Here is a 12,751-nt window from a genome sequence, read left to right on the forward strand (position 1 = left end):
TGCATGCTGTCAATGAAAAAATTCAAACTTCTGTAAAATTTATATATATTTTACATCATATTTTGAAACCACTGTTATATTATGAATTTGACACTAATATTTTATATAATGAGAATTAAATTATTTAGCCTGGTACAACAATAAAATCTTATTAACTGCTATATTTCCACTTAAATTATTATACAATATTTGTTTGACAAACCGAAATTTTTTTTCAATATTTTCTGTTGTGTATTAGTAATCAGCGTGAGAAATATATTACATGCTGAAAACTTATAAATGGATGGAGTTGGTTGATTTTATTCTCATACCCTTTACTATATTATTCATGAAATGTTTGTCCTACAGTCTTACCAGTGGCAACACTCATATGCATAGTAACATTGCGTTCAACTGGAAACTTGTTTTTCTCAGGGCCATAACCAGCAATTTGATCGTGACTTCCAAGCAATGGACTATACAGCACATTTACTGCAAGATCTCTAATTCGGACAGCTGTTTCAACCTAGAAAATAACCTACATTTTACTACTGAACATACTATTTCAAAACAAAAATAATCTTAAATCAAAAATTAGATTGAAGATAAATATTACAAAATGAACGTACAACCACATAGTTTCCTGCAAAATTAATAATTATTAAATTAAAAACCAGATTGAAAATAAATATTATAAAAACAGAGTTTCAAAATCAGAAATAAGGTGGAAAATTAAATATTATACAAATTTTCAAAACCTTTAAAAATAGCTTCCCTTTTAAAATATCAGGCTTTATGCAATATTTAAAAACAATTATTAAACACAATGATATTTTTACTCATCATTTAGAAAATTATATATTGAATTTTAAAAAATGCGAAAAATAGGAAATTAAAAAATACAAAAAAATTGACTATTTTGCAAAGAGACAAAATACAAATTTATCAGGACAAAATATACCATTTGATATAATCAATGGTACAAATAATATGCAGTAAAAATAATATATTCTCCCAAGAAAAGTAATCCCATTAATTATTTACAAATTACAAGAGTCATCATGCATTTTATGATCAATATCAAAAAATTAGAAGCCAAGTTCAATGAATAAAAACATGAAGTTAACAATGTAAATAAACAATTTTAGCAACTGTAATGAATTCTGATGCATTCTAATATTCTGAAATCTTAACTTGGAAACAAGCAAAATATTTTCACATTTGAAAAATTAAGTTTGGTATGAAATATATTAAAAACATTTTTTTCTTATTTTTATGTCTATCTCCATCATTATTTCCTTAGGACTTCAATAAACATTAAGAATTTAAAACATTTAAAATTATATTTGATGGAATTATTAAATGCTGCATAATATACTACTGAAAAATTGTGCTATTAAGTTGTACTATTGAAAAATATCCTTCACAAATAATTGTTTTCATTTTAAAATGTGTTGATGAATATTTATATTCATCAACAGATTAAGATATGAATATCAAAAGATATCTGAACTGAAGTTCTAAAATATTTTTGATTTATTAGATTTTGAATAGGGATTCAAACCTGAGAAATCTTACCTCAGTTAATAAAGTATAGGAAGAAACAATATTTGATATACGAATGCTGACAAGGTAAACACCTGGTTTTCGGTATTTATGTTCAAATGTTTCATGTATTCCTTCTCCTTCTTTTGGAATATTCCACTTCCAAGATTTCTTATCACCAAATGCAAATACAGCAGTTGCATTGGTAGGTAAAAGTTCTGAAGCTGGATATGTCAGCTCAAAAACAATAGCACCTGTATAAAACATACAGCAGTATTAATTCCAAAACAAACTGGCAAGAAAGGTGTATATAATGCAAAATATATGAAGATATGATAATAATACGATTTCTTGTTCGAGAGATTACTACATTAATCAAGGTAAAACAGAAATCTCTATTGTAAAAAATAATAAGCATGAATGATTTTTTATAAAATTAAACTGGCAATAATAATTATCAAATCATGACAGCAAAGGGTTTGCTAATTTTGATTTATTTAGAATGAACAACTGCATATTTACACTGCAAATTCTGGAATTAGATTTATCAGTTTTAATTAATAATTATTAAAGCTTAGAAATGAAAACATAAAATTTATGTTACTTACAGTACACCATTTACACCTCAGAAGTTTTTAAAAATTATAAGTTACATTTAAGCTTTAAGAAATAAACTTGAAGTAGGCTTTTTTTTAATGAAACTTTCATTTGCATCTAAAAGCATGTTTAAATTAAAAAAATGTTACTACAATGAATTCTAACTTAAAGTATATTCTGCATACTGCTATCAAAACTCTTTACTTAAATAAAATGGATTCAAATTTATTATGCAATGTAAGTATTCATTATTAAAACTAAAAGATATAATATTAAAATTAAAAAAATTAAGGAGAAAATATGGATAACATATTGAAAAGGTATTATATAGAAAATATATTTAATTGATTTACTTGGAAGTATCTGAGGTGTATTAGTTGTAACCCCATAAATTGGAAGAACAGGTCTTTGAGCTCTAAGGACATGAACTTGAGAGAAATTTGCGTGTGGATTTGATGCTCGAACTCGAATCACATACACTCCAGGTTGAGGGTATTTATAAGTCTTTTCATATTTCCCACCTTTTTTCACCTCTGAAAATTCAAAGAAGTTATCACTTAAAGCAGTTAAAAAAATCTTCTTTTATAAATATTAAAACATAAAAGCAAGAAATACAAAACATTCAACTAATAAAAGGAAGAAAATGACATGAGTGAAAATGACATTCTAATGAGTTTCTTACTTTCCCGTAATGCATCTACAATGCATTTTGGTGGTACTATTGCAATAAGATGTGTGTTTTAATTATTCTTGTTTACATACATAGTCCCCAGATGGTGCTACATGGGTCTCAGTATGTGTTTGTCTTCTCTTTTACAGGGGCCAAAAAGCATGGCAGGTGCAGAATGGAAAAGTAGCACAGTCTGTAATTTTATAATATTGTTACTTATAATTCTGTTGTTTACAATTGTGTTTGAAATAAAGTAGATTTTCTCTAATTCAACTCCTGATTACACAATATTATGCATAACACAATGATATTTTTTTTAATTGCCAATTGATTTCTGCTGGGCATACGGAATATTATCTTTGAAATAGTGAAGTGGTTTGTTAATAGCTAAACTATAATAATTTCTATTGCCTGTACGATGCAAACAGTATAAGTACATTTTAATTACTGTATTCTAGCAATTACAGTATATATTTATGCATTAAAAGATCTGCATGTTTTCTTGCTCTATTCAGCGATTAAGGTACTCTAATTTTGCCCTTTTTTTACTTTCCCTTTGTGGCACAATTTAATGGAATTTGTATAATGAATTTGGTGACAGGTTTCTCTCTTTTTGTGACAATTTAAATCTATCCCATTCCTTCTCTAAGTAATAAAGCAGCTGAAGAAAGTCAGAAAGCTGATTACCACTCACTCCCTTTTTGTTGTCAACCATTAGCCAGACCTGTGAGAAGGTATATGGCACTTTTTTTCTCTTTCCTTTTGTGGCATAATTTAATGAAATTTGTATAACAAATTTGATGATAGATTTTGTGCTTTTTGTGACAATTCCAATCTATCACATTCCTTCTTTCAGTAATAAAACAGCTGAAGAAAATCAGAAAGCTGATTACCACTCACTTCCTTTTTGTTGCCAGCCATTAGCAGGCTTGTGTGAAGGTTTATGGCTGTACACTATAATAAGATACACTTACAGTTCATTCTAGGAACCTGGAGCCATTGCTAGTGAGAAAATTGCACAGAGTGCACATATCTGGCTGTTTACTTTCTGTCTAGTAGGAATATGCCTGTGAAAATTTCTGGATCATGCAAACCTCTTGAAGGAGAAATCTGAGAAAGTAATAGAGAAAATGGCCCATTCGCTATTGGTTGAGAGAGATATTCACTTAATTTCAAAAGCTATCGCATGATCATGATCTCATGTGTCTTTTAGTTTATATCTAAGCTTATAAGTATTGTGTTGCTTGTACAAGTGAAAATGTAAAATGAGAATAAATAGCAGATTAATATGACAATTGAAATGAAATGTAATGCCTTAAGAGATTGACAAAGAGATATGTATTACTTAAATACTATTGATTTAAATGCTGAATGAAGTAATATGAGTTGTGAATAGACCATCCCTTCTTCTGTAAAACTTGACATTTTCAGTTACTCATCACTCTCACAGTCCACATTATATCAAACTTGTGGAATTCTATTTAATGGTATTCAGGCATTCAGTACACCATATTTCAGAAAATAATTTATTCTGTGAGCCCTTAAATGAAGTAAAAAATTTTTATTGCATAATTTGCAGCTATATATCTTAATTTTATCACCAATACTTTCCCTTTGTATAATTAAAAACATCTCAGCCTTTTTTAAGTATTATCTTATATAAACTTCTTAGACAAAAACAAATTCTTCATAATTCCAGACATTTATATATAAAATCTCTTGGTTGTTTTATGTATCCATTTCAGTAAATTCCAATACAGTGAAAAAAAATTCTCGATTTACATTAAAACATTTCATAATTAATCTCAGTATTGTATATGCTTTCTTACAAGAAATACATTGATTATCACAGGAAAAGATTCATAATCTACATATGCTATAGCAGTTCTTTATTAAATCTGAACTAATCCTGAACCAATTACTTGAATGGGTTATCTATATGAATTTTATGTTGATTACTCCAGATACAATTAAAACCAGTTCAATAATTTAAATTATATTTTAAAACGGGGAAAAGAAAATGGAGAGAAAATACTTATAAAATCCCTTCTGCTTTGAGATAAATAGTTTTAATATAAGTTTCATCATAAATATATCTTAGCATTCTTGCTCTTAAATGGATAACAAGATGCCTAGATTTTCTGAAAAATTACCAGAAAAAAAGTTATTTAAATAAGGGCATTAAAAATGTCTTATTACCAGAAAAAAGTTATTTAAATAAGGGCATTAAAAATTTATTTAAATAAGGGCATTAAAAATTTATTTAAATAAGGGCATTAAAAATGTAAGTAATATATAGTATTAGAAACCCCATTTTTAATTACAGTAATGATGTAAATGTTCATAAAAAGTATCAGTTGGATATATTATAAATTAAGTTTATTTTAAAATATATTATTAAATAGGTGCATTTTTAAAAAATAAAATATAGAGTTCAATTATTCAGAAGTGTATTCATTGCTTTTAAATCACTCATTTAAATTAGAGACTAATTAATTTTAAAGATAATTAATTATCTTACACTGTGCCACAAATGGCAACATTCTGAGAACTGGCTGTTTGCAAAGGCATGTGGAGGATAAATTAGAGATTTCATATTTCAGATAATGACAACATTTGCCAAACCACATGGATGATCATAATTGGGAAATTTAATCATTGCATCTCAGGATATTAGATATTAAGATATAAAGTAACAACACATGTAAGCAGAAAAAAGAAGACAAAATTGGACATTAACTTTTTTTCTTACCTCTTAGAAATTCTTTCTTTGTTCTACCATCTCCAAACTCCCACAAAACATCCACAAATGTTCCACCACTAATTTTTATTTCAATAGTTACTTGTTCAATAGTAGATACATCTGGAGGATTCACACTCAGTTTCAAGCCAGCTAGAGGTCTCTGAGAATCAACTTCTTGCTTTCGCATAACAGGAGCAGTAGAAAACTTATTTGCTAACTTCATAACAACATCATGCATTCCTGAAATTTTTAAGAGAAAACTGAGATACAGTTAAATTAAAAAGCACAGCAAAGAAAAACTACATAAATAGATATTAAATAATTTCATTCTCTAAATGATGAATAGTATTTTGAATAGTAAGTTGACAAGCTGACATGATCCTTGGCCTTTACTTCGACTGTACGCAATGAATCTTAATACAGAATAGTTTTTATGTTCAGAAGAAGAAGACAAAAAAAGTAAAACTTTACAGCTCTTTTATACTTCACTTTAATTTTCTGTACATTAATATATTACTCTGTTTATTAGAAATTTGTGAAACAGATAAAGTAGATGTACTTACTATATGTGTCGAATTTAAGTTAAATTACAAATCATGATACATAAATAACAAAAATGATAAAATTAAGTCTCTTTTCTTACTTACCGGCAAGCATAATTTAAATTTAAATGCTTTTTTAGTTTCTGCATGCTTTTAAAAAAACCATTTAAATTAAGAATCATTATAAAAGAAATTATTTTGCTGTATTTATCTAAGCAACTTTAAAAAAATGAAAAATCTTTACTAGATCTTATCTTATATCTCCTACATCTTTACCCTATTCCATATTCACTCTAAATAAATTATTTTTGTTTTTGAAGGTACCAAATTTTAGACTACCAAGATATTTAACAAAAACACGTGACCCCAATTTAATTATTATTTGATAACAAATCTTAAGTAAGTTAATATCAATTAATTATTGCTGCACTATTAACAGAAAATGTATTACATAAATTTTACAAACAATTTAAAAGCAATTTCATAGAAAAGTAATGATGTACAAAAAAATGAAAAATAGAAAATTGTTTCCATTTAAAATTATTAGGAAATTATAAACATTTTAATATTTACTATTAAATTTCAAGTAACTTTTCAGTTCCCTCCTTCTTCTTTTTTTTTTTTTTTTTTTTTTTTTTTTAAGAAGGGGAAGGCCTGTAAAATTAGCAAAGCACATAAAGTGAATTCTTGGCTTTGTTATTTTTATGAGCTTTAATAAGCTGAAAAAGTAATTAGACCAGTGCTGTGTGTTGATCTCATGTTATCAAAGATTTTGAGTTTCAACAAAAATATTTAAATGAAATTTATAAGGAATAAACATTTTCTAGACACTTCCACAGTTAATATAAAGCAGTTAAACAAATTTAATTAGATATAACAGTTAACTCAGCAAATTAGTTAATAGTAGCATTGACCATAACTTATTCAGAAGTAAACTCAATAAAAATTATCAGATAAACTAGCATTCAGTGAGAAAACTTCTCATAAGTAAAATGAAACTAATATTCTAAATTTTAAAATATTTTTTAATTGATTTACATATTATTATCTAAACAAAATAAGACATATAAAAAAATCTTACCGATCTTTTTATTAAATAAGTACTGAACACCAAGTTCTATTGGATTATTGATTATAGCTTGAAAGTAATGTACTTTCTGTGTATCTGACAGAATATCTTGTGGTATCACAGTTTCTTGCATATCAAAAGTAATGGCACCTAAGTCAGATGGTTCTTTAAGGTTCGATTTCCTGAAAATCAGTTTATATTTATAAAACAGATTAATACAACAACACTGTTTATTATATGCCCAATAAGAAACAAACATGCTTTAAAAAAAAGGCATTAGAAACTTTTCATTGCGTAGCGTTGTGTACATATTTGATATGATAGCCAAAAATTTACAAAATTTCTTACGTATTTGTTAGCTCATTCATTTCTGTCAATTTCAAATAAGTATTCATCACTGCAATAAAAATTAATCTCAAAGTCTTCTTTGACTGGAGAGCCTTTACAAACCCATGCTTTGATACAGCAGTCAACATTACAAACAATTTTTCTTTTATTTCATTTATGGAGTCAAATCTTTCCCTTTTTAGCTTCTTTTTAGAGAAAGGAAAAACATTTCATAGAGCAAAATTTGGAATGAGTAAATATATTCATGGCACAAATTTGTCAGCAGTCCTTCTCATGTTAAGTTTATTCAATAAAATTTACCTACATGTGTTGTAAAGTAATCCTTCAACCTCACATTATGAATCTTCTGCTTATGATCTTTTAGGATAATTTTAAGTACTTTTGTGATATTTCCTGACAATGTGCCAGTTGAAAGATGCCCAGAATAATCCTCAACTTCAATTGATATTTGAATCTTTAAAATGGATAAATCACTGCTAGACTGCTATCTAAGTAGAAACATTTTTGCCAATAGCGGGCTGTAGCATTTTTAAGTTTCCACATTTGTGTCATTCATTTCTGCATCCAATAAAACTGCACAATATTTCGGACACAGAATTTTAAAAATCCACATGAAAAAGGCACCTGAGATGGATTTCACATAACAGTCAGTCAGTAACTGTAAATCAGAATCAGTAACAGTACACTTGGTAAATGTTTAATATCCTTCACCTAGGCAAACAAATAGAAACAGTCAACAAGTTTTTTTAAACATTTTTCACACAATTTTGAGTAGCATTTCATAATAGTTTATTTAATTTCAGCAGCAGAGAATAACAGTTTATCACGTAAACATTCCTTTTTTTTAACAAGAATAAATTTACTCTTTTAACTGAACATAACATTATCAAATTTCATATATATTAATAGTATAAAAATTTAAGTGAAAAAGTCTGTTCTACAGAATATTGAAGTAGAAGTTATCGTACTTTTCAGTTACTGTTCTTCATTTATAGTGATAAAATACTTTAAAGCAAATTTTTGCACCCCAGAAATGACTCTTTGCCAACTGATTTGTTATTTTAGTGTGCTGACATTTGTCTTTGGAGTGCAAATGGCTAATATTTTACAGAAGACTTAAGAGAAAAGGGAAATGATGTTTTACAGAAATTAGAATTGCTAAAGTAAATAAATATGAACTTTCACTCAATATTCACTCAAAAATGTATTAACTTTTTTTTTTTTTTTTTTTAATTTCTTTGCAACATATTTCTTATCCTTAGTAACCAAAGACACAGAAAATACAAAAGCCTTAAACAAAGCATAAAATTAAAATTCCATAGGGCAGAAATTCGATAGATATACCTATAAATCTGGTATAAAATGCACATATTTTTATTCTGGCATGAATATAAAATAATAAGAAAAGAGCTAAAACAAAGAACTTATGTGTACTCATGTGTCATGCTCATGAAAGTATGGGAGTTCAACTTGGAATATTGTTTAAAAGCATACTGACATTTTAAAGTAGACATTTAGCTTTGGCATTTGACAAGAAGAATGGCATTTTGAAGCTGCTGTTTCTAGATACTGTAAAGGCAACGTATTAATTTTATTTAAAATGTATTTTCCCGATTGGCAACAACAGTTTTTTTCAGAACGATAATAATTTGAACTGTAAGTTTTTTTAGCAGTAATATTGACGGTAATGTTTCTGAATAAAGCAAGTAACTAACAATTAATGTTTTGACGGAATGTGTTTTTAATAAAGAAACTAATTAAATGCTAACATTTCAGAAGTGGGATAAACTAGAATTATTATCTAGATTTAACAACGTATTGCCTTGTATTGCCTTAACGTACGCTAAGCCTAAACTGAATGTGGAAACTCGCCAAAACTGAAAGTAGAAAGGTACGTGAATTTATAAACTGTTTATGTTATGTCTAAGTATTAAACGGAAAGAACTTAAGTATAATTATTATATTAGTATTTGAAAATTGAAGTCTAAGATGGCTTATTTGGCAAGAAACAAAAAATGTGATTTAAAAGAACTTGCTTTGGAACTTGATGTAGATGTCCCTTCTGATATTAAAATTGTAGGCTTAAGAGATATGATTTTGAATAGTAAGAATTATAACGAAGACTTTACTAAACAAATGCTAGATAGAATTATAAATGATCGTTTAGACAGGGAAAAGTTAGAAATTTTAAAAAAAAGATAAGCAAAGAGCATTTGAAATGGAAATTTTAGAAAAAGATAAGCAAAGAGCATTTGAAATGGAAATTATAGAAAGAGATAAGCAAAGAACTTTTGAACTAGAAAAATTGAAAATAGAAGCGGAAATCAGAAGTAGTAATGTAAATGATTCTGTTTCTTCTAATGTTAGTAGAAGTAATATTTGTGATATGAGTAAATTAATGCATAAGTATGATTTTAATGAAGGTGATATAAGTTTTTATTTAGTTTTATTTGAGAGACAGGCACGACGTATTGGGTTAGAAGAACAAAACTGGGTTTCTCAGCTGTTGGGTCTATTGCCTTATGAAATAACTCAATTAATTGCCCGTGAATCAGAAGAGAAAGCTAACGACTATAAGCACGTTAAACAACTGCTACTGAGAAAATTTAAGTTAAGCCCTGAACAGTTTCGGCAAAAGTTCGTTGCTCATATTAAAATGTTGCGTAATACATGGAAGGACTTCACGTTTGAATTAAAAAATTATTTTGAAGAGTGGCTTGCTGGATTAAATGTAACAGATTTTGACTCTTTAAAACAACTTATTATTACTGATCAATTAAAGAAGAGGGTCCCCGCTGCTATCCAAGACCATTTCATTGATGATTGGTCTAAATTCATTAATCCTGAAGAGTTGGCTGAAAAACTAGATGAATATGAAAATATTCGGGCAGGGATAAAAGTACTTCAAGTAGAAAATAAAACTTTTAGGCATAATTTTAAGCCCAAATCTGGTTCTAAATTTTATGAAGGATCCTATAATCAGTATTTAAGACAAAGAAATGTTAAAGATTCCATGCAGACAGATGGTAATTTCAAAGTGGATTTTAAAAACAGTTTTGATAATAAATACAATCTGAGAGATAAATTTTATAAAACAGACGAAAGGAAAAGGGAATATAATCCTGGCATCCGCAATGAAAAGGGTGAGCCGAAATGCTTCAATTGTAATGATTATGGACATATAGCGACGGATTGTCCTCAGCCTAAAAAAGAAATTATTTGCAGGAAATGTAATGAAAAGGGTCATACTTTTAAAAAGTGTACGTCTAAGAATCCAGACTTGACAAATGTTAAAAATAATTTATCCGTGGACCAGAATTCAGGTGTTTTACCAGCTGTATATTTAAAGTATGCTCGCATAAATAATGGAGAAGAAATTACTGCAATCATAGATATGGGTTCTAGTTCGTGTTTATTGAAATAGTCTGCGGCTAAGAGACTGAATCTTATTGTAAAACCTGATGTAGGGAATTGTTTGGCTTTGGGAACCAGAATAAACCAGCCGCTAGAACATTGGGAAAAGTAACTGTTAACTTAGAGATTGATAATGTGGAAGGAAAGGACATTACAGTTCTAATTGTAGGAGATGAAACGCAACCATGCCACTTATTAGTTGGTCGAACATGGATTGATTTACCGCATACTGCATACGCCAAGATAGGTAATACCTTGCACATACGCTATGCTAATGACTGCCCATTTTCACAGTTGCAAAATGATAGCAACACTCCGTGAATTAAACTGAAGGCTTCCCAAGAAACTCAAATCGAAAGTAATACGGTTAATTTTGTGAAAGTTAAAACTGATGAAATAAATAACGGTTATGTTTTAATAAGTGGATCGGAAGATGAGTTGGGCTCATTATTGGAAGTAATACAGGGAGAAACAGTGATACCAGTCACTAACTACAGCGATTGAAAACTAATTTTGAAAGAGAATCAATGTATCGGTAGAGCGGAAGTAGCAGAATTAGTTGAACCAAGTTCAGATCAGAAAACTGAAAATTCAAGTCAAAAGGAAATACTGATAATAAATGAAATTAAGAAGTTTAGGAGACCGATTACTTTAGAAGAAATTAAAGTTAATAATAATACTACGCCAGAAAGAAAACAGGAAGTTTTACATTTGATAAATGAGTATCGAGATTGTTTTGCATTAAATATGGAGGAATTAGGGTGTACAAACTTAAATGGATATTAAAGAAATTGAAGGGAGTAAGCCTATTTGCATGAAGTCGTATAAAACCAATGCCGAAGAGCGTGCTTCTATAAAGAAGATAATAAATGAATGGAAGAAATATGGAATTGCTACTGAAACAAGATCTCCGTATGACTTGTAAAGAAAAAAACAGGTGAATTACGATTAGTGATAGATTATAGAAAGTTGAATTCGCAAACTGTTCAAGATAAATTTCCACTCCCTAGGATAGATGATCTTCTTGAATGTCTTAGTGAGTGTAAAGTTTTCACTACATTGGACTTAGCTCATGGATATTTGCAGATTCCTTTAACTGAAGAAGCGAAACTGAAAACAGCTTTCATCACTCCAGATGATACTGGTCAATTTGAACGTATGATCTTTGGGTTAGCTAATGCACCTGCAGAATTTCAGAGACTTATGAATCAAGTTTTAGGTCCATTGCTTAATAAAGAAGTTTTGTGCTATTTGGACGACATATTAATTCCGGCTAAATCTTGGGAAGAAATGATGGAAAAACTTAGGAAAGTGTTTGATAGATTGAGAGAAGCAATGCTGACATTGAAACTGACAAAATGCGAATTTGGAAAAGATGAAGTTGAGTATTTGGGATTTCTAATAAAATCAAATGGTATGCAACCTGGACAAAGAAAAGTACGAGCCATATTAAACTTTCCTAAACCAACCAATGAACATGAAGTTAAACAATTTTTAGGTCTTACAAGTTTCTTTAGAAGGTTTGTACCGAAATACGCAGAGAAAGCTGAGCCGCTAACGAGACTGACGAGGAAGGATGAAACATTTCGTTGGAACGAAGATCAGCAAGAAGCATTCAGTACTTTAAAGAATCATTTAACTAATGAACCAATACTAGCATTATATAATCCCGAAGCAGAGACTGAAGTGCACACAGACGCGAGCAACAAAGGGCTGGCAGGAATGTTGTTGCAAAAAGGTGAAGATAGAAAGTGGCATTTAGTTTATTGTGTAAGTAAAGGGACAACAGAAACAGAAAAGAATTATCATTCAAGCAAATTAGAATTAATGGCTATTGTTTGGAC

General features: G+C 28.8%; 1 protein-coding gene across 1 annotated transcript in view; it reads right to left on the minus strand.

Moving 5' to 3' along the window:
• LOC118193624 (uncharacterized) overlaps positions 1-12,751 on the minus strand; it is a 188,019-nt gene that overhangs the window by 113,237 nt on the left and 62,031 nt on the right. Inside the window, exons 8-12 of the mRNA XM_085823169.1 lie at positions 7,158-7,327; positions 5,544-5,774; positions 2,475-2,654; positions 1,558-1,778; positions 355-505 (exon numbers count right to left, since the gene is read on the minus strand). Of these exons, the coding sequence (XP_085679295.1) occupies positions 355-505; positions 1,558-1,778; positions 2,475-2,654; positions 5,544-5,774; positions 7,158-7,327 (953 nt within the window). The remainder of the gene's footprint in view (positions 1-354; positions 506-1,557; positions 1,779-2,474; positions 2,655-5,543; positions 5,775-7,157; positions 7,328-12,751) is intronic.

Source organism: Stegodyphus dumicola, chromosome 9, assembly GCF_044657685.1.
Source record: "Stegodyphus dumicola isolate Sdum_Otavi_A_Nest chromosome 9, ASM4465768v1".
Lineage (NCBI taxonomy): Eukaryota > Metazoa > Arthropoda > Arachnida > Araneae > Eresidae > Stegodyphus > Stegodyphus dumicola.